This window comes from Peromyscus eremicus, chromosome X (genome assembly GCF_949786415.1).
Source record: "Peromyscus eremicus chromosome X, PerEre_H2_v1, whole genome shotgun sequence".
Lineage (NCBI taxonomy): Eukaryota > Metazoa > Chordata > Mammalia > Rodentia > Cricetidae > Peromyscus > Peromyscus eremicus.
Window position 1 is genome coordinate 50,577,423 of NC_081439.1, and position 22,919 is coordinate 50,600,341.

General features: G+C 41.2%; 1 protein-coding gene across 2 annotated transcripts; it reads right to left on the bottom strand.

Annotated features, from left to right (window-relative positions):
* Positions 1–3,557: 3,557 nt before the first annotated feature.
* Positions 3,558–21,748, bottom strand: Zc4h2 (zinc finger C4H2-type containing). Of its 2 annotated transcripts, XM_059250627.1 has the most exons (5): positions 21,539–21,748; positions 9,056–9,227; positions 7,314–7,486; positions 6,137–6,299; positions 3,560–5,036 (listed from the first exon to the last, which is right to left on the bottom strand). In XM_059250627.1, the coding sequence occupies exons 1-5, from the start codon at positions 21,589–21,591 to the stop codon at positions 4,923–4,925; spliced, it is 675 nt and encodes a 224-aa protein (XP_059106610.1). In that variant the 5' UTR covers positions 21,592–21,748; the 3' UTR covers positions 3,560–4,922. The 2 variants fall into 2 exon arrangements, with proteins under 2 accessions (XP_059106611.1, XP_059106610.1); XM_059250628.1 differs by lacking the exon at positions 6,137–6,299 and having other exon boundaries at positions 3,558–5,036.
* Between the last annotated feature and the right edge of the window lie 1,171 nt (positions 21,749–22,919).

The window sequence follows — 22,919 nt, forward strand, 5'->3', positions numbered from 1 at the left end:
CAAGGCAAGCAAGTTTGGTTGTTACATTGTTCTCTCATTTTTTATTACTTGCTCAGCCAAGTTCATTGCTGCTCCACACATTATTCTCTCTCTTTTGAATTGAAAATTCATATAACATATTCTAATCACAGTTGCCCCTCCCCCATTTCATCACCACACCTTTCGAGGAAACTCCATTGTAAAACACGCAGAATTCGCAGCTGAGTTCTACTTTTGGCTGCATTCTAGTACTGATTGGTTAGCCCCTATTGCTGGAGACTTTGCATGCTTTGGTTGCAGGACTTGGAGAAATAAAGTCAGGACTGGGACAGAAGTATCCCTTCTCTGTTGTACTAGAAGATGCTGCTAAGAATTCTGGGAAGAATTATGGCCAAAAGTAGCACTCAGCTGTGAATTCTGCGTGTTTTACAATGGAGTTTCCTCGAAAGATGTGCTAGCTAGTACAATAGTGGTGAGAGTGGGTATGAATAGAACCAGCTTTCTGAATGGACTTAAGGCATGCTTCATAGGGGGAAATTCACATCTGGTACTAGGAACTTAGACAAAAAAAAAAATGCCATCAGGAAAGTCATAGACTTCAACGGAGAACAGACTGCTATCCTCAGACAGGTTTATTCCTAAGAATTTTACTTCTTTTCTTTTTTTTTTGTTTTTGTTTGTTTTGTTTTGAGATAAAGTTTCTTTGTGTAGCCCTGACTGCCCTGGAACTCACTCTGTAGACCAGGTTGGCCTTGAACTCAAAAAGATCCACCTGCCTCTGCCTCCCAAGTGCTGGGATTAAAGGAGTATGCCACCACCACCCAGAGAATTTTATGCATCTCATTTGTGGCTATTATGAATGGGATTGTTACCCTGGTGTCTTTTTCTGTATGTTTTTCATTGATATATCCTAAGACTAGTGATTTTTGTGTGTTAATTTTGTGTCCTGTCACTTTGCTGAAAGTAGTTATCATCTCTAATAGCTTTTTCTCTAGAGGCTTTCTGGTCTCTTAGATTCTTACAATTTGCAAATGGGGATACCTGAACTTCTTTTCCTGTTTGTATCACTTTTTTAAGTGAAAAATACTTTATTCATAAAAAGTATCCAGAAGTAATCACATAAAGTCCTCCTGGAAATGGGTATTTCAACACTTAATGGGAAGTGATTTGAACAGTTGGACTTAAAAACAAAAACAAAAACAAAGACAAAAACAACAACAACAACAACAACAACAACAACAACAAAACACTTAGATTCTTTATCTTTTCTGCTTCTTCATCACATTTACATTTGTCTTAGTGGCCTTGGGAGCTGTGGTATGTCACGCAGTATACCCTGATGGCCAAGCAGCTTTACTTACAAATGTTCATTGCAATTAGTTGTTGGTCTGGCTCAAGGCCTCTGGCTTCTGGTCAATACCGGAGCCTCACTGAAACTTCTCTTGTGTCTTGCTATTGCCCTGTCATGGAGATCCTGCAGCTATGGTTCCACAGAAGCAGTCCTTTCACATGTTATTAATTAATTAATTAATTTATTTATTTATTTATATTAAGGAATTTTTTATTCATTTTACATACCAACCACAGATGCCCCTCTCTTCCCTCCTCCCACTCCTCCAGCCTTCCCCCTCCAATCGACCTCCCATCCCCTCCTCCAACAAGGTATGGCCTCCCATTGGGAGTCAGCAGAGCCTGGTACATTCAGTTGAGGCAGGTCCAAGTCCCTCCCCCTGCATCAAGGCTGTGCAAGTTGTCCCCCCATAGGTAATGGGCTCCAAAAAGCCAGCTCATGCACCAGGAATGGGTCCTGATCCTACTGCCAGGGGAGACCTAAACTTCTTTTCCTGTTTGTATCACTTTTACTTCCTTCTCTTGTCTTATTGATCTAGCTAAGACTTCAAACGCTATGGAATATGAATGGAGAAACTGGATACCTGTGTCTTTCCTATTCTTTTTCCCCCTTTTTTGTTAAATTGAAAATAATTTTTTTCATACACTATATTCTGATCACAGTTTCCCTTCCCCCAACCCTTCCCACATTACCACCCACCCAAACCTACATCCTTTCTATCTCTCTCTCATTAGAAAACAAATAGTTATCTAAAAATAAAAATAAAAACAGACAAAGCAGAATAGGACAAAGCAAACCAACAGAAAAAAAGAGCCAAAGAAGAAGATATGAAGTGGTGGGAAACAGAATAACGGTGAGGACCTCCAACTGGGGAGATGTGGGGAGGTCAATACAGAAAAAGAAAGAGGAACAAGAGACAAATAACATCAAGGTTGTTTGATAAAGCTTCAAGGAGTCATTTTTTTATATTTACCTAAAATTACACACGATGCATATAAGCATATGTATGCATATATATATATGAAATATATATATGCATATTAAAGGAAGTTAAGCTACTTGAGGTGACAATGCTCTCTACAAGAACCATAGGATAGGATAACAAAAACCCTGGTCCCAAACATGAGATTCCTCCCTTGGAAAGGCTGGTAAGGTAGTCCACGTGACTCCCAAAGCAATACAGATTGTCGATGTAGTTCTTTTTTGCCTCTCAGGAGTTTAGGGTGAGCCCCTGTTACTGAAGAAACTAGACACATAGGACACAGGACTCAGATGACTCAAACTGGATCTGACCTGAAAGCCTCTTCCCTGCTGCCTAGCTTCAGTGGTTCCAGAAAATACTCTGCAAGTTGCCAAGAGGGAGCAATTAGAAAGTCCTACCCAGCTGCAACACCTATGAACCATGACAATCACCAGCATGGCAATGTTCTGGGATAACCATGTTGATATTTGGGGGCTGGTGATCCAAAGGTAGTCCAACAAGGAAGCATTGCTACATGACAAGATATGCATAAAGGTGTAAGAAGTACTCACATGCCAGTGGCAACTGACAGCTGTCTAAACTGGATGGACTTAAGGTCCACTCAACAGGAGGAAAATCATGCCTGACACTAGAAACCTAGCCAGCTTCCTGGGGCTAATGAGATCATAGACTTGAGAAAAGAATCTATTACCACCACTACTTTAGGAGACTAGCATAATTCCTTACTACATTCTAATCCTTATACCCACAGGATCAGTGTAGCTACCACTCCTCATCAATGAAGCCTCTCTACAGCAAATGGAGACATCACAGAAAACAACTGAACACAATGCACTAATCAGGGGATTAGTAGGGAACCCAGCCCCAACAGAAACACCTACATCACAGCTCCTGCATCTATGGCTCAGGGAATATTGAGGAAGAGGCAGTGGAAAGATTATAAGAGCCATAGTTCCTGCCTTTATATAATTGCTTTGGTCTGCTTTCACCATGCTCCTATGTTTTCATTCACTCAGGTAGTGGCATGGATACAATCCTCCCCATATTCTTCACTAGTCACTCGAAGAAAATAGTAGTGAGTCTCAGCGTTGGGGTCCTGCACTTCCACTCTAGCCATGGCAGGCAGCATTGCTCCAGCCATCTGTCTGTCTTCAACTGCAGTCCTCCCAGCTCCTGGTCTTTTTCATTTCCCCCTCTCTATTGTTATTGTTGGTGTTGTCCAGTACACAGAATGCACCCCATTTGCATTTATTCCAACAAATGAACATTTATTTAAAAGGATTTATCAAATCATATCATAACACTTTTACTTTCAAAAGGCAGAGGAATGGTTGATGTTTGGAACACATATTATCATGACTCAAAGCCAAAAGTTAAAGAAAAACAGGATAAATATGTCCCTCTTCTCCCCAGCCAGGCGTAGAAACCTGCACCTAAATCTTTTTCACCAGTTAGCCCTGATTTCATCCCGTAGGTCTAAGAGAAGCATGACGAGGAAGCTTAGCTTTGATAAAGAAGTGAGCTGTGGGGCTTGAAGATCTTCATTCCTTTTGTGGGGAAGAAAGGTCACCTACACAACCCACAGCAAAAGAGTGACCAATGACTTCCTTAACTGAGGCTATCTTAGGGAAGACAGACCCAAAGGGAGGAAAGAACGGAAAACCAAAGTCATACCCACTTACGTGTATGAAGTGATTGGCATTCATGTAACACTATATCCACTTCTCTCCTCCCAATGCTATACAATCGAGCAGATATCAGAGTGGTGGTTTTTAAACAAAATTCAAAGCTAAAGTCAGCTCAGGGTCTCTCAGCCCAAGGCAATTCCTATACCATAGCCATCAGACCTCAATTTTAGGCAGTGAACTAGATGAGATTGTAGCATAGGTCTGACTCCCTAATTTCATTGTGGGGAATGTCTACTGATTTGCAAAGAACAAAAAAAGGTATAGGGAAAGACCCCCAGATCTTGGGATCTCAAGATGCCCAGCCTGGTATGTAAGAACTTGAAGATAACTGGAAGACCTGGATGGAACTATAGAATAACGCCAGAGCCTCACAAATTACTATAAGAAAGAACACTTGTCTAAATTATTCCTGGGCTTTAGTGATGAGCTGGATATTGGGAAGATATATGCATTCAGCCCATTGAGAAGTCCAGCAAAAATAAAGTTGTTGTCCCTTCAGAACCTAAGGCAAAAATAGAGGGAAGGAAATCATAGAGGCCTTTTCTTAAAGCAGGAAATGGACCTCCTCCAGTCCTTACACCCTGCAGCTCATTAGGTTCCAGTCCTCGGGAACAAAAGAAAAGGTTAATCAGGGCCTTTTATGCCGCAGTCAGCTCCAAACAAGGACAGTAGTTGAGAGGTGAGCTGGAGAGAAGGAGTCATGAGACCCAGTCATTAGCACCTAAACCACAGCTGTTCTTGAAACTGATGTCCCAAGAGTAGAAAGAAAGAAGAGCAAAGAGAGAGGGGTTATTCTCCCAGCAAATTAAATAGAAGACTCGGGAGGGGAAGAAAGGGGTAATTTTTAGAAAATCAGGACATCTATCACTCTGGCCAAAGGGAGGGTTTACGATCAACAGAGGTCTAGCCTTTCACCTTCTCTTCATTCATCTTGCTTCCGTTTTGGCTTTTTGGGGTTCCGTGACCGACTCTTGGCTTTGCAAAGAGGGCATATAGGTGCATTTCGATGAATCTGTTGGTGACATGACAAGCAGGCCTGATGGGAGTAGACAGGATAGATAAAGTTAGTGCGATCAGACTCTTCTAAACAATGCTTCAGACTGCAGATACTCAGTGGCCCAGAAAAGAGTCATAACAGCTTTTGGGAGTTGGTTCTTTACTTCCACCATGGGATTCAGGGATCAAACTCCGATAATCACATTTACATGGTAAGTACTTTTACATCCTGAGCCATGTGGTGGCTCATAAATATATTAGACTTTCCACATTAAGTGGTCTGTTACAATTACTCAACTCTATTTTATGTTAAGATACAAGACACTAGCTGGACTTGGTGGCACACGCCTTTGATCCCAGCACTCAGGAGGCAGAGGGAGGGGATCTCTGAGTTCGAGGCCAACCTGGTCTACAAAGTGAGTTCCAGGACAGCCAGAGCTACACAGAGAAACCTTGCCTCAAACCAAACCAAAAAAAGATACAACACACAAATCACTTGGCATGTGTGTGTCAGAAAATCGTCAATGAAAGCATATAACAAGTCAGATTCTACCTGTAGGTTATGGTCTACTGGGCAACTACTCCAGTAAAATGTCTGTCTGACTATTTACTATTGACCTGATTCTGTGATGCTTCACTGATAACCCACGAACAGTTTTTGCCTAGTAGAAATGCAAATTAATTCTACTGGGAAGAAAAGGTAATCACAAAGGTAGTACATTTATGTCTCTAGAAGACATAAATAATTTCTGTATAAAATTTTCCAAATTTATTTCAGCATCTGTTTCCAACCATGTAAACATCTGTTCATCAAATGTACTTAGAAGCTGCCTTGGGGTTCTGCCAGATCCCTCACTAATGAGATATGCTCACTATGTATTTGTATAAAGATCATCTTTCTAACCTTTAGAAAAATATATTTTAGCAGGGCCTGCCAAGCTTCTTGTATTCTAATCTCTCTGGGAATGTGCAGCAACAAAAGCAACATGGATTCAACATAGCATCCGATCCTCTGTGTCCCAATCAAACATTGTTTAAGTAAGATCTAAAGTAAGTAAGGCCACAACCTCAAACACTGTAACATCAGCTTCCTATTGCAGGATACTTTGCTTTCTCCATGGTCCAATCTAGCTTACTCACCTTCATAGGTGGAGGCTGCTGTCTGAAGGTGGCTGTCTGCCGTGTGTCCTGCTTCCTGGCCACTTGGAGTTGTTGGGCAGCAGCAGCCGCAGCAGCAAGGGATTCAGGTATGGGGGGTTCTTGAGGTTCTGTCTGCCATTCTGCTTTCTGCTTCTCAAAGTAACTTTGGGGGTGAAAGACATTGGCTAGATCATTCTGAAAGCAAGAAGAACCTTGCCCCTCTTAAAGTCTCTATGCTAAGGAATAAAAAATTGTACTACGACCTTCTCTAGAACAATACTACCCTCTCTATAGCACATGGCTCTTTCCACTTAATACTAGGTACATTATCAGTAGCAATGGTAGACATTTTTTCTTGTTAACTCTGATAGATGCAGATGATCAAGAAATCTTAGGGCTAGCAAGATACTAGACCTATTCTCTATTTGATGGTCACTTGCAATGTTCTTATTAAGCATTCTCAGGCTTATATTTATATCCTCCTAGGAACAAGAAGCTCACTACTTCTACAGGCAACCAGCTGTACCTTTAGGATATACTTCCTCCTGTTGGGCTGAACTCTCTCTTTAAAATGAGCCTAGTTTTTAACTCTGGGTCTTGAGATTAAAAGACAGGCTAGATTCTGGAGAAAATGGAAGCATATCCTTTTATGTTTTCAAAGGTTTCTATATACTCTTCTAGACCCTAACTTGGAAAGTGACCTTTTAAAATTCATGGGTAAGTTATTTTTGAATGATACATTAAATTTATTTATTTGTGCATGTGTATGTGTAGGCAGGCACACGATGCTGCCATGTCATAAGGACAGAAGTCACAGGACAGTCTGCAGGGGTTCATTCTTTCCTTTTACCACATGGGTCCCAGGAATGCAACTCAGGTCCGCAGGGTTGGTGGAAAGCCATTTTATCCCCTGAGCCATCATGCCAGTACACAGGTAAAATTCTTACATTGTCAAAAGTTGCACAAAGTATTTTAAAAAGTCACCTATTAAACGTCATCTCATCATTGTTCTTGGTAATAGGTCAGCATAGAGACTTGAAGAAGGTCATGCAAGGAATTAGCCACTAACAGGCCTAAGAATAGGACTATGTACTCAGCCTGAATCGCCACTCCTCCCCGCACCCCTCTCCCTTCTGCTACATCGTGTTATTTTGGGGTCAGAGGACAGGCAGCTTACTCCAAGGAGAGCTTCTCTTCCTCTTCACACAAGTCAGGAAGCCTTTGCAATCCCAATGTCATACGCAGGGCATCCACGTGTTCTTTCAGCGGCTTATACTCATCATGAAGCCTCCGGGTTGACTCCAACAACTTGTTTAAGTCATTTTCTGACTGTTTAATGGTGTTTTCCATCTGGAAAATAGAGCAGGGGAGAAACAGAAAAGATCCCGAAGTTCTCCAGGAAGTTTTCTAACTGAACAGATAATAGCACCAACTCCAGAGAGAGACCAGTCTATGCTCAAGTTCTCTACATCTTCTACATGACTGATCAAGCCTCAGTTTCTTCATTACTATGATAGTGAAAGTTTAGCAGTGCATACATACCCCATGCAGTCTTAATAAAGATTCGATGATCAAATTCATGTGAAGCACTTAATATAGGAATTAACAGAGTAAAAGCTCATAAAAAATGGTGGTTAAATTACTCAAATTAACACCTCATAGCTGGAATTGCCTTTAGAGATCATCTAGCTCACCTCATCTAGGTCATCATCTCCACTTTTAGAGGTTAGGGAGCTGAAGTTCAGAGAAGAAAGGGTTTATTCTTATATTTCTTATGGACAAAACCTACACAAAAAAATTGAAGACTTGTGTCTTCCAGGCCAGTTACATTTTCCCTAGGTAGATTGTTTTCAAGCTGTGGTTGCCACACTTCCACCCTACCACCCTTATTCCCATCCCCCACCAGCAGCTGCAGCAGCATTTAGGAACAAAGAATTTTAAATTCTCAAACCCTTACCTAACAGATGTAACTAGGAACTCTGGAGAAAAGTTCAACAATTTGTGTTCTGATGGGCTCTCCAGTTGACTCTCATACTCTAGTCTGAGATCTACTGGCCTGGATTCTCAACTAGTCTATGAAGAACACATGATTCATTCTATTGATTCTATATCATCAGTCAGCTTGCAGCAAAGTCTACAGTTCCCTCCAGGAAACCTACAATCTTGTGCTCTCTAACACATAAAACCCCAGGGGTCTATTATACAAGCCTCATTTTTATATTTTTTAAGGATTCTAGGCCTGACAATATTCTGGCAATGAGTAATCTCACAGAAATGAGTTTGCCAAGAAGAGAAATTTAGCTCCATCAAAAAAATGAATTAAAAAAAGATACTGTCATAGGCTCTAAGGATTAGAAAGAACTTCATAGGTAAACCCTTCCCACTTCCTGATAAAGGAACAGCAAGTAGAGATGCCTAGACTATTCATGAATAACTCCATTCAAGGGAAGTTTGCCAATGCAGCAATTTATTCCCAATATTCCAAGAGTTTCCAAATGGCAGTCTAAACAAGAGAATCCCACTTTCATAAGCAGACAGAGAGGATTTGTTTGGTCTTGTTGGAAGCTTTTGAGTATTTTAAGCTATCCTCATGAGGCAGACATCTAGTCCACTTTTCCTTAGCTACTTCTTAAGCTGCAGACTTCCAGAATGTGAACATGTCAGAACTGAATGAACCCTTGAAGGTCAGTTAGCCTCTTTCATAATACAGGGAGAAAATATGATGCTCAGAAATAAAGGACTCATCCATTGCTGTTGGTCAGTGACATAACCAGAGCTAGCCTCAAAACTAGAATTTTCTACTCCACAGCCTTCTCGTCTGAGCTGGCCACAGCCACATCTAAATGAAAGGTAACACCATTTTCTATTACCTCATCCTTAACAGGCCCAGAGACAGGCTCCAGGCAACAAGTCACATACCACATTGATGTCAGCATGGATCAGCCGGAGTTCCTCCACATGAGCCATCTTCTCCTGTAGCAGGAGATCCATCTCCTGTTTGTATTCTTTCAGGTGTCTCTCTTCTGACTCCAGTGCTTCAAACTCAGCCTTCAAACGGGCCTTGATCTTTTCCATCTGCAGAGTCTTGTTCCTGAAATTTCTCAAGAGCAGGAAACAGGCCAGCAGGAGGATGGAGGAAGACAGAAATGGGAAGCAGAGTCAGGCCTCTCCTTCTAAGCCATCTTTCTAATCCTTGCTCTCACAGACAGAGACAATCAGAGCAAAGTGGGGTCAATTTTATTGCCTCAGGACTTTTGCAAAGGAGGGTGCAGGTTCCAGCTGTGGGATTGAGTCAAGGAAGAGGACTACTGGGCTTTAGTGGATATGGGCCAGAGATGCTAAAAAGCCTCTCATTACAAAGAAAAGTCTCCCATCACAAAGCACTCCTATCAAAGATAACCAGCAACAGTGACCTTCTGAGAAATTCTAGAGAGGAATGTCCAATAAACTTCCTGCAGTGACAGAAATGTTTTGTATGCATGATTTCCAAAGCAATAGCCCATAGCTTGCTGAGCACATGAAATGTGGCTACTATAACTGAAGGATTGAGTTATAAATGATACTTAATTTTAATGAATTTAACGATAAACTTGTAGCTGATGGCTCTCATACCATACAGCATGGTTGGCTAATCTAAAAATATCCCCTTGTTTTGCTTATGTCAGGAACATTGACATAGTGATGCAAAAGTAACTCCAATACCTACATATTACACACTATACTACATTACCTTTCAGTCAAGTTACCAGCGGTATGAAAAACTCTGGATGGAGCTATTGACCTGTCTTATAGAGGAACAATATTTACTTTTATGAGAAAATTACTTATTTAGACCCCTTCCTGTCTAGACTTCTATTCTCAACATCTTCTAGATTATATACAGAACATCTGGAACTCTACCTCCTTCTATCACAATTTTAGAGATGGGAAACTGATAATCAGAGTAGTATTCTATCTTGATTCATGTAGCCAGTTGAGAGGGTGTTGGGTCAAGAACCCATTTCTACAGGAAGAGACCCATCTTGAAAGAACATGTACTTTAAACTCATACCTGGGTATACATGCTAGTTCTGCCCTTAACTAGATTTTTGCCTTTGGATAATAATAACAATTAAATTTACACTTAACTATATTCAATAAGTATGCACTAAGTAGCATATGTCCAACAAACATTTACTGAACACTTGTCCTCTGTCACTGAGTACAGAGTGACAAGGGAAAGCAGTCCAGGTAGTGAGGATGGCATGAACGAAGGCCCTAGAGCAGAAAGACACAACACAATAAAGGAACAACTAAAGACAGATTAGCATGGCTGAATCTGAAAGAGGAACAGGGGCCCAGATGAATCTAGGAATTTTAGAAAAGATCAACCCACAGCTGAGATGCTGGGATGAGTTAAGTCTTTCATCCTCAGCCAAAAAGGGATTCTTAAAATTTTAAATATCGAGAAAGTGGCGTTATCCAATTACCTTACTTCTCTCCGCTTTGACTTACTCAGTACTAATGTGGAAATAACACCACCTACCTCACATATCATGTGGTACGGATTAAATGAGTTAACACATGTAAAGTTCCCAAGCATGTGGCACATGATGAGCAGTCAACAAATGATAGTGTATTCCCCCACTCTGCCCAGTAGTTCAGCCATAATTATCTCCTTCACCACAGTGGTCCAGACATTGTTACAAAGAACTAAACAAGTACTATAGGTGTGCTATAAGGCATAATACTGGTTACTAAGATTAGAATGGCTTCATTATCATATGCCGTCTTATAAGTATAATATGAATACTGGCCTATTAAGGGGCCAAGAAAAGCCTTCCTAGTCTATAACCAATTAAATAAAGATAGCAACAAGACCTTCTCCCAGATCCTCTTTTTCCCTTTGAGACTCGTGAAACAATGGAATTCTTACTGCTGGGGCCCACTAGCCAGCCCACTTAGGGCAGAGATACAGGTAACCTACCTGTGCACCCAAGCACAGTCCTTCCCAACCCTGGTCGAATTGTGGATGCTTTTCTCGATCGTGACCTTCTCTTGACCCTTCTTTCTCACTTGGACCCATAAGATACTGAAACCCTCACTCCAAGGAACTCTCTATCCAGCCCATATAGACACATGTAACTTAATCTTTATTCCCTGACAACTCTTATCTTTATATCCTTCCAACTCAGGTAGCCCTGCAGCTGCTTGCCAAGGATCATGACTTTTTCCTGGCCCTCTTCCTTCTTTTAGAACTCACCATCCCCCAGACCATTCCCTGCCAGGGACCCTCTAGCCTGTCTGTGTGCTGCAGAAACACAGATAACATACTTAGCCTTGCTGGCACAACCCCTTCCCATTCTAGTTGCTCCTATGGACGTTTGGTCCTGATCCACACTTCACGGCCAGACAGGCCCATACATCCTGTGCTATGGCCCATCCTGGTAACTATGCCTGATCCTACCCTGCCTGAACTCATCTCAATTTCCAGACCCAATCTAGATCCCACAACCAGGGACTGGGCATAGCCTGGTGAGACCCACGTGCACTTTTTTTTTTAACTGCCAGCTTGTACTGAGTAGCAAAGCCTGTGTACCAGCCAAGCCTTCTGTGTCCACATCAAACACACCCAAAACAAGAAGTCCATGTGCCCAGGTCTCATTGCAAAATAATATAAAAGTTCAAAGGCATGTGTACTCCCCATCCCTCTTCACTCCCCCCCCCCCAATCCACATGTCCTATAGAAATTCTATGTAAGAACAATTATGTAGGTTAATCCCAGGATACAGAACTTTAAAAAAAATATATAAACTTCATCAAAGAATTCAGAGTTTAAAGAAAACAGAAACAAATAGCTCAGTGAACTTAAGGAGAATAAAGGCCTGTTACCCAAGAAAAGACAAACGTAAGGCTGAATAAAATAATGCAGGATTTGAAAATGCAATTCAATAAAGAGACAGAAAGATTGAAGAGAACTCAATATAAAATGAAGATGGAATTTAAAAATGGAGCAACACAACCAGGAAACTCAAGGAAAAGCTTCACAAATAGAGTGGTAGCCAAAACAATCATGAGCAATGCAGGAGGGGTTACCATTCCAGATCTCAATATATCAGTATCAGAGGCACAATAATAAAAACAACATGCTAGTGTCACAAAACAGACATGTATACCATTGGGGAGAAAATGAAGATCTGAATATAAGTACACATAACTACAGCCATTTAATATTCAACAAAGATGCCAAAAAATACACTGGAAAAATACCGCATGCTGCCTCAGTCTCTGTACGTTCATACATGCATTAGTCCTGTTGTGTTTAGAAGGGCTTGTTTCACAGTGGCCTCCATCCCCTCTGGATTTTACACTCTTTCTGGCTCCTATTCCACAGGGTTCCATGAGCTCTAAGGGGAGGGATTTGATGGAGACGTCCCATTTAGGGCTGAGTGTTCCAAGGGCTCTCACTCTTCGCATAATATCTGTCTGTGGGTCCCATTATTTGTTCCCATCCTCTGCAGGAGGAAATTTCTCTGATGGTGGCTGAGCAAAACACTGATGTATGAGTATAGCAGGATGTCATTAGGAGTTATTTTATTGTTACATTGCCTTAGTAGGACAGTAGCATTTGGTTTTAGCTTAGATCTCTGGGCTATTTAATCTTTGGTTCTTGGCCATCCAAGCCACAATGAGTATGGGTTTGAGCTCATGGAGCAGGCCTAAAGACACATAAGATATTGGTTAGTAACTCCCACAAGCTTTGTGCCACCACTGCACTAGAATATCTTGCAGGCAGAATGTCATTGTAGATTAATAGGTTTGTAGCTGGGCTGGTGTTTATGTTTCTCCTTTAATAGCATGCAGAGTACCTTCCTGTACCATGAACATTAGTCCATAAGTGTGAAGGCTCTATGTAGGAACTAGCTCAACTTCTCCATGTACAATGAGTTGTGTAAGGGTTGTCTTCAGCAATAGGGCTTTGCTATTAGTTTGTGGAGATCATTCTATACAGCCTTGGGAACAGCCTGGGTTTTTGGGGAGTTCCCATTGGGCCTTCTTTGGCCAACAACTCAATTAGATGTAACTGATTCCTGGTACTGGAAGCTTCATTTGGGGCTCTGTCTCCCCTGTTAATTGGCAATTTCATTTAGACTGACCAAGCCAACTTTTATAAATGAATGCATTTAATTGGAAGCTTGCTTATAGCTTCAGAGGGCTAGACCTTTATCATCATGGCAAGAAGACAAGCATGGCACTGGAGCAGTAGCTGAACCTTTACATCCTGATCCACAGGCAGAGAAAGAGAGAGGAGCAAGAGGGAGCAAGAGGGACTGCGCCTGGTGTGAGCTTTTGAAATCTCAAAGCCCACCCCCCAGTGACACACTCCTCCAAAAAGGATTCACCTCCTAATCCTTCACTAAACTGTCCACCAACTAGGGACTAGACATTCAAATATAAGAACCTATGGGCCGGGCGGTGGTGGCACATGCCTTTAATCCCAGCACTCGGGAGGCAGAGCCAGGTGGATCTCTGTGAGTTCGAGGCCAGCCTGGTCTACAGAGTGAGTTCCAGGAAAGGCGCAAAGCTACACAGAGAAACCCTGTCTCGAAAAACCAAAAAAAAAAAAAAAGAAAGAAAGAAAAGAACCTATGGGGGCCACTCTCATTCAAACCACCACATCAGGAAAGTAGAAAGGAAATACTCTGTGTGTGTGTGTGTGTGTGGGGGGGTGTCAGTACAGAGTACAAAAGCAGGGTACAAGTGATCTAAAGGGGAAATCAGAAAAACAGGCAGGGAGCTTTAATTAAGGGGAGAGGAAAAAAAAGGAGGAGAGTAAACAACATTAAACATATCTGAAAATAGTCATAAAAATCATATTACTACCTACATAAATAGCTATAATACAGGATAAATCTGTATAAGCATATACATATATATTTTAAATGAAAATTTCCCATCTGGGCTGACAAAACCATAGGCTAACAAAAACCCAACACCAAGAATGAGAAACCGGTCAAGGTTTTCCAAGAGACTTCCAACACATGATAGGCTATTTCTGTTGTCCTTGGTTGCCCCCTAGAGGTGGAAGGTTGGTCTCTATTGCTAAATAAAGACACTATGCACACTGGGCACAGGACCCAGCAGATCCAAGCTATTGCATATGAGCTGAAAGCCTTCTCCCTGAAGACCAGCTTTCATGGTACCAGAAGGTGCCATGCAAGGTTCCAAAAGAGGGAGCAATCAACAGTCCTACCCAGCTACAATGTTTATGAACCACAGCAACAATAAGCATGACACAATAACTCTAAAGGTACAATGGTGGCATGTATAACTTCGTGGTAACCAACAGTTCTGTAACTGGATAAGACCCACTCAACAAGAGAGAAACCATGCCTCTGGTTTCCCATGGTACTGGAAATCTGGCTAAGTACTCCATGCTAGTGAAGCCATGGTTATTGGAGGAGAATCTACAACCACTAATTTAGACCAGCATAATGCCTAACTGCACTCTAAATATTTATCCTTATATATACAGATAAGTATAGTTCTCACCACTCATCAAGGAAGTTTCTCTTTGCAACAGAAAAAGACCATTTACAGAAAACTACAGCTGATCAAAATTCAAGATATGGAGCCTCGTCCTATCTACAACACAACTCCTGCACTTAAGGCTCACGGATGATTGCAGATGACTGAGGGAGTGGGGGTTAGTAAGAGCCAAAGGAACAGGAAGCTTGCTACCAAATTGTGTCTCCTAGAAATGTCAGAAGAGCTACAACCATGAAGTCTCACAAACATGGCCGCTGAAACATGACCTGAACAAGGATGACACCAATAGACATGACAACATGGATGGGGGAAAGCTCACAAGGCCTCAACCCTAAACAAAGAATTACAGGCAGTAAAGGAATGCTGAGGGGGGAGGAATAGTCCTCCCCAGGGAAGAGCTCCCCAATAGTTATCCAATACCAAAAGAGCAGCCCTGAAAACATACACAAACAAGTAAACTATACATACTGAGAAAGTTGTATTTATATGTTTAGAAATATATGAACATATATATATATATATATATATATATATATATATATATATATATGACACATATACATGATATATATGCATTGGCAACCAGAGCATGTTACAGATATATTGGTATATACCTGAGGTAGTGAAAGGCTCTCATTCGTGTTATGGCTACGACATTCACTTTCTCTGTTTCATTAAAGCTCGCCTCCTCTTTCCTATTTTCTATTACATTTGTTTTTGTTTCACTTTTGTCTTTCCTTTTTCTCCTTAACCATTACTTATAAGACCAGGAAATCCACACAGCAAATAGACCAATGTGATTAGAAAGCTGAAATATAGCATTGAAATGCAGTAGAGTTTCTGCTGGATATACGATCATGAAATACACTGTGATGAGAGAATCCATTCCTAACACCTTTCCCCACTGCAAATTATGCCTTTGGTGTGTGTAATAATCAATATAAATATGCATGCTTCTAGTCCTCTGTCCATGTGTATATTAGTTTGGCTTCATTGGGTGAAAATACCATCATTGTTGCTACTACAGTCCAAGAACATTAATGTTTTAACAAAAGTGATTGTTCTTTTAATAAGACTATTCAAATAATGGTAATCATAATTTAAAACAGTTGAAGAACTGCAAATAGTGGAACATTAATTGGAGTATCAGCATTTATAAGGACACTTGATAATAACACCAAATGCATGTATGTATCATGTGAATAGAGGATACACTTCATGTGGGCTTCAGGGATTGATTAAACTCAGGTTGCCAGGCTTGCATGGTAAGTGCCCTGTCCCACTGAGACAGCCCTCTTTTTATTGTTTGCAGGTTATCTTTTTTTTTAACCCACAATCTACCTATATCATTATTTTTGAGTAACTTTGTTGTAGATGGTATATAACTGAATTGCTTTTGAGAAATTCATTATACAAATTTAGTTGTCTTTGAGTGATTTATGTTTTTTTAATGTGAGGGCTGAAACAATGGTTCAACAGTTAAGAGCACTGGATGCTCTTCTAGAGGACCAGGGTTCCATCCTCAGCACCCAAACTGCAGCTAATAATCATCTTTAGTCCCAGATGGGGCTAAATATATATAAATAAATATATAAATAATAGACTCTAATCCCAGGGGATCTGATGCCCTCTTCTGTCCTCCAGGGACATTGCACGCATGTGGTGCACACAGACAGATGTAGGCAAAATATCCATATACACAAAATAATAAAATAAAATATTTTAAATTATGTATATATGTGTATTGTGTGAGTTTAGTGTGCTGCATGCATGTATATGCCCATGGAGGCCAGAAGAGAACACTGGAACTGGAGATATAGGCGGTTGTGAGCCACAAATGAACCCAGGTCCTCTACATAAGTACCCAGCACTCTTAACCACTAAGACATCTCTTCAGCCACACATTATCTACAGTAGAATTATTTATATGTAAAAACTGCATCAGCCTTTTCAACTTTGTATATCCTGTTTATTTTCTGTGGGGAGTTTGTTTGCTTGATTCTTTTTTCTTTTTTAACCAGCCTTTCTTGGATGAACTAAATATGTTTTAGAATTCCATTTTTGTCTACTTTTAATATTTTTGAGCCATCTCTTTGCATAATATTTTTAGTGTTTGCTTTCAGAAATACATTATATATACAGAATTTATCAGTATCTTCTAACATCACACTACCAGCTTTAGTAAAATATATTATCTATTTTATTTCTCTTTAAATTCACCTATTCATAAAATATTATAAATATTCCTGTACATACACTGAGTTTCTGTTATAATTATGTTAGAAAATTTCCTCCAAGAAGTCTGATAGGGAAGAGGACCAGGGGGTAGGGAACAAGTAGGGGTAATAAGGGTCAATATGATCAAAGTACATTATATACATATGTGAAATGTCACTGTAAATTTTTATACATTAATATATGATAATAAAAAATAAAATAAAATAATTTTCCTTCAATCACCCAACATAATTAAGAAAACTCAGAATAAAAAGTAAAGTCAACTCTATCATGTTTTTGCTAAGTTTATGCTTCCTGGTGTTACAAAGTTTTTTTTCTCTATTTTAAATATTTTTGTCATTCTTTCACAGTACGTCTGCTGATAGTTCCAGCATTTGAGAGTGTCTTTGATTATGAAGTATAGTGTTATCCCTGCACATAACATTCTACACTGGCAATTTTTTTCCTTCAGCAAAACTTGAAAATTTTGTACCTCAACCTGCAAACTTGTACAGCCACTTTGGAAATCAGTATGGCAACTTCTCAGAAAATAAAGAAAATGTGGTACATATATACAACAGAGTATTACTGTAAAAAACAATGACATTATGAAATTTGCAGGCAAATGGATGGAATTAGAAAATATCCTGAGTGAGGTGACCCAGACTCAAAAAGACAAACATGGTATGTACTCACTCATAAGTGGATATTAACTGTAAAGGATAATCAGACTATAACCCACAGCTCCAGAGAAGCTAGGAAACAAGGATGACTCTGAGAGGGATGTATAGATCACCTTGGGAAGGAGAAACAGAGGAGATCTCCAGGAGTAAACTGGGGATGGGGGGGACAATAGAGAGTGAGGGATGGGGGATGAGAACATGAGGGAATGGGATGATCGAGCTGGGAGAGGGATAGAGTGGAGAGCAATGAAAGATATATCTTGATAGAGGAAGACATTAGGGGGTTAGGGAGAAACGTGGTGTTAGGGAAATTGCCAGGATTCCACAAGGACGATCCCAGATTAGACTACTAGCAACAGTGGAGAGGGTGCCTGAACTGGCCTACCCTGGTAATCAGATTGGTGAATACCCTGTCATCATAGAGCCTTCACCCAGTAACTGATGGAAGCAGATGCAGAGACCCACAGCCAAGCACCAGGCCAAGCTCTAGAAGCAGATGCAGAGATCCACAGCCAAGCACCAGGCCGAGTTCCGTAAGTTCAATAAAAGAGAGAGAATCTGGATTATATGAGCAAGGGGGGTCAAGATCGTGATGGGGAAATCTATAGAGACAACTGAACCAAGCTCATAGGAACTCACAAACTTTAGACCAACAGCTGTAGAACCTGCATTGGACTGGACTAGACCCTCTACATATGGGAGACAGTTGTATAGATTGGTCTGTTTGAGGGGTTCCTGGCACTGTGATCAGGATCTATCTCTCTGGTGCATGGCTTTCTGGATCCCATTACCTATGGTGGGACACATTACTCACCCTTGATGCAGGAGGGGAGGGGCTTGGTCCTGCCTCAAATGAATATACCAGGCTTTGCTGTTCCCCCCCCCATGGGAGAACTTACCCTTTTGGAGGGGGGGATGGAGGGTGGGACGGGGCGGGGGAGAGCAGGGGAGGGGAGTGGGAGGAGAGATGAGAGGGGGTCTGTGGTTGGTATGTAAAATGAATAAATTTTTTAACAATAATAAGAAAACGTTGTACCTCTTTCCACTAGGACCTTGATATTTTTCTGTTGAAGAATTTGCCATTCTAATTTTTCCCCTCATAGATATAATTAGGGGATTAGTTCTTGTCACCTGTCTTCCTTTCAAGATGTGTCTTTTTTCTTTTTCTGAAGACTAATTATACTATACCTTGGAGTAGATTTCTTTTTGTTAAATCTATTAGTATTTGATTAGCTTTTTGAACCTGGAGGTGGTTCTTCCTCTGTGTGGGGGAATATCAGTCCTTATTTCTCCAACCATTTCTTCATTCTGTCCTGTGTCGCTCCTGTGTTAAAGGTTAGTAATAATCTCACAGTGATTTCTCTTGCTTTGGGTTTAAGCTGACTCATTTTTTTTCTGTCTGCTCTATCTTATTGATGAACCTATCTGTTGAATTTTTAGGTTGTTTTAAAGATCCCCTGAGCATCTTCTTCATGGTTTGTGTTGTTCTTGCAGTCAGTACTTGTCTATTTGCTTTGATTTTGTATTTTTTTTAACTTAAGGCAGAGTTTATTTGGGCTTATGGTTCCGGAAGGGAAGTTCATAATGGCAGGAGAGATATGGCAGCAGGTAGCAAGAAGAGGAAGGTAAGAAGCATCTTCAACCTCAAACAGGAAGCAAAGAGAGCAAATTGGGAACACCTGCTACCTGGACCTGCTACTCACAGCAAAACCAGTTCCTCTAGCAAAACTGCATGATCTCTCCAAACAACACCACTGACTGGGAACCAAGTGTTCAAATACCTAGGCCTACTAGGGACAGTCTCATTCAAACCAACACATTGTAATTCCTGGCTCTCATAGATTCACGACAATAACATAATGCAAACTGGCATGCACTCCAACTCCAAAAGTCTCTGTAGTCTTTAACATTTTCAACACTGTTTCAAAGTCCGGAGTTTCTCTGCATTGTGATTTTTTGATGTTTATATGCTCCCAGTGTGTTGTATTGCTTACTGAAGCATTTTCATGATGTATATTTTAAAACTCTTGCTAGATGATTCTAAACCTGTGGTTTATCAATACTGGCACCTGTGCATTTTCTCATTCAAGTAGATTTATTGGTATGGTGAGAATCTTTTCAGTAAAAGTTGGATATTCTGGATTTTACTTTAATCTTTTGTCTTAGTAGGCTTCCTGATACTCTCTCTAAACCTCTTCTGCTACTATCTAACATGGTTGGGGAATAGAAGTCATGGCTCCTGACTTGATGTCCACTGAAAGGGGTCTATTTTCACCAGGGATTAATGACCTTGATCCCAAATAGTCCATTTCTGCAGATAAGATAAGCATACACACACACACACACACACACACACACACACACACACACACACAGACACTTGTTTTTGTTGAGTCAAGGTTTCTCTGTGTAGCCCTGGCTGTCCTGGAACTCTCTCTGTAGGCCAGGCTGGCCTCAAACTCAGAAATCCTCTTGCCTCTGCCTCTCAGGTGCTGGGATTAAAGGCGTGCACCACCACGGGCGGCTGCCACTGCCCAGCTAAGACAAGCCTATTTTAAAGTTCACAAAGAGTATAAGACTGAAGTTAGAGGCTTTCTACTCAAAGGCCAAAGCTTTTCATTAGCTGCACTCTTAGCACTCTCTTGCACCTAGGAGTCTCATTTCCTATCTCCTGATGCTTTTGTAGAAAAAAACAGCAGCAACCCTTCAAGGGAAAACAGAAGAACAGAGCCTTTGTAGGCAGACTCCATTCCTGTCAAACTGTGGCATTGTCAAGCGCTGTGAATATGAGAACTCACTCAGATTCTCCGAGCCTCCATTTTTCCACTATGACAAAGGTCACAGGGCACTTGCAAAAATGGTTGGGTGGGGGGAGAGCTGGCATACCAGGGGCTCAATAAATGACAATTGTCCTTGCTTTGCAAAAGGAAAGACACAGTCCCTCCAAGAGGAAGAAGAAACCAAGATTCTTCACTACCACTTCTACGTGGAGATCCCACACAGATACCCCAGAGGTTAAATCTCTTGTTAAATTTGTCAGGGTCCAATCTAATTTCTTAAAAAGATATCCTCTATGTCTCTTTTTCTTTTTTCTTTTTTCTCCATATATCTGAAAAACACTCCAGATGCAGGGACTTAGGCAGAGCAGGGAGGCCCACATAGTCAGCCCTTGAGGTACTACTGTTTTCTGAGCAGGAATCTCATTGCAATATCAAAACTTGCTTGCAGAGTAACCTATTAGACGCGTGACAATTCCCAGTTCGCCAGACCTCTAGTTCTTACTCACATTCTCACAGTTTGCAACCCCCTTCCAACCTCAGGATAGGAAAAAAGTGGTTGAAGGCATTTCAGGCAAACAAGAGCAGCCCCCTCCCGAGGTTCATCTGCATCCCCAGCTATAGCCACAGCAAAGTTGGGAACTGAATGACCAGTCCAGCTAAACTTGGCTCTCAGAAGGCTTTCCCAAGCTCTAGGTCATGAAGCTGAATGGAAAATCATCAACTTTTACAAAGCAAGAAGCAAACAGCGACTTGGACTAAACAAGTATTTTTTTAAAATGTGTCTGTGAATGCCAGCACTCGTCTCCATACCAAAAGGAATACAGTTGTCTGGTGACTGGCTCCTGGTGTGTCCCTCTATTCTATCTTAGCTACATCTGGAAAGGCATCGCCATCTCCCCTCCTTCCCTCCTCCTAGTACACACACACACACACACACACACACACACACACACACACACACACACACACACTTCCACCAACTACCTCCTCTAGACTCGATTTCAACTTGCCTCCTCATTCTTCACCTCATTTGTGAGCCTGTGATGAATGGCCCCCTTTCCCGCTCCTCTTTTGCAAGTAGCCCAACAATAGATAGTTTTCACAGAAAAACAGTTCTCTTTGCTCCCAGGGATGCCCGGAAGGGAGGGGGGATCGAGGAGGGTGGATGCTGCAATAAGCAGTGAAGGGCTTACCTGATCTCTTTAATGCTTTCCAATTTGCACATGATTTCTTGTTCATCTGCCATGCTTTTCACTCTCAATTTCACGTCCAGAGAATTGTAAAAATGCACCAGCCAAGGGATACAATAGATACAATACAGCCACCTCCTACTGGTTTGTGGCTTTGAGCCTGTGTGGTAGGGACTTAGGAAGGCCTGGGAGCTGTAGTCCGCAGTTCCAGGGCCCACTAGGCAGCCCGGGTGCCACTAGAACTACAACTCCCAGAAGGCCAAGCGAAACATTCCTGTTCCCTTTCCTGCAGCGGCACTTTAAATCAATATGTCACAGATAATTATGTCAAGATTATGAGGAGTGCAAGGGAATGAAGATGCTTGTCCTACCAGTGTGCAACAAAATAGGGGAAATCTCGAAAGCAACTGGGAAGATGAGAAACATACCTTTTATCACGGGCCTCGGGCCTCATGCCAATGCACCCCAATAGGTTAAGGAATCTTTTATTTACGGAATGCCTTGGGGTGGAGAGAAACTGTGGGTGATTTAGCTTCCAAAATGTCAAGTGCTCTAGCAGCTTAGGGATTGACATTGAAATGTAAATAGAGTGGCGCTGAAAATACGGGGGCGGGGAAAAAGGAGGACCAGAGAAAGGGGACTCTTCAAAACACAGGAAACTGGGCTTGTGAGGAGGACCTCTTTCCTCCTGGTTCCCCATCCACTAAACTATTGCTTACTCAGTTTATAGTTTACCAGTCAATGAAAGGTGTTCCGAGGGAGGCACTGAAGAGTCAACGAAAATAAAAGCAAGTTCTTGCCTTTGAGAAAGAGAGACTGAAACATAATATATTATATAGTGTACAAGAGATGTCACAACGCAGAGATACATAGGTGAAACCTGAACACCTAAGATGTAAATATTTTTTAAAACTAAGAGTTTTCCAGAGAAGAGTGAGATTTCTAGGAAGAAATAGCCTACCTAGAAAATGAAAAAGGCAAGTGGTCCAGGGAGCCTGGAGTACAGGGTTCTTGTAGTGGTCCATTAAAAAGAAAAGTGGAAGACATGTTTAGAAAAGGTAGGTTGTAGACATATTTTTTTAAATATATTTTTTAATTTTTTTGGCCATTTTATATGTGTTATACAATGTATTTTAATCAAATACACTCCCCAGTTGCTGTCCTGCCACCCCTCGCAGAACCATCTCCCTCCTAAATTCATGTATTCTTTTTAAAACCATCAATTCATGCTAGCATTATATGCATGGGTGTATAGCCATCCACTGGAGAATGGGCAACCAACCAGGGTCAGCATCTCTGAAGAAAACTGAAGCTCCTTCCCCAGCAGCTAAATTTTGAAATACCTTGGAGTGTCAGACTAGAATTTGGAATTAATCCTATAGGC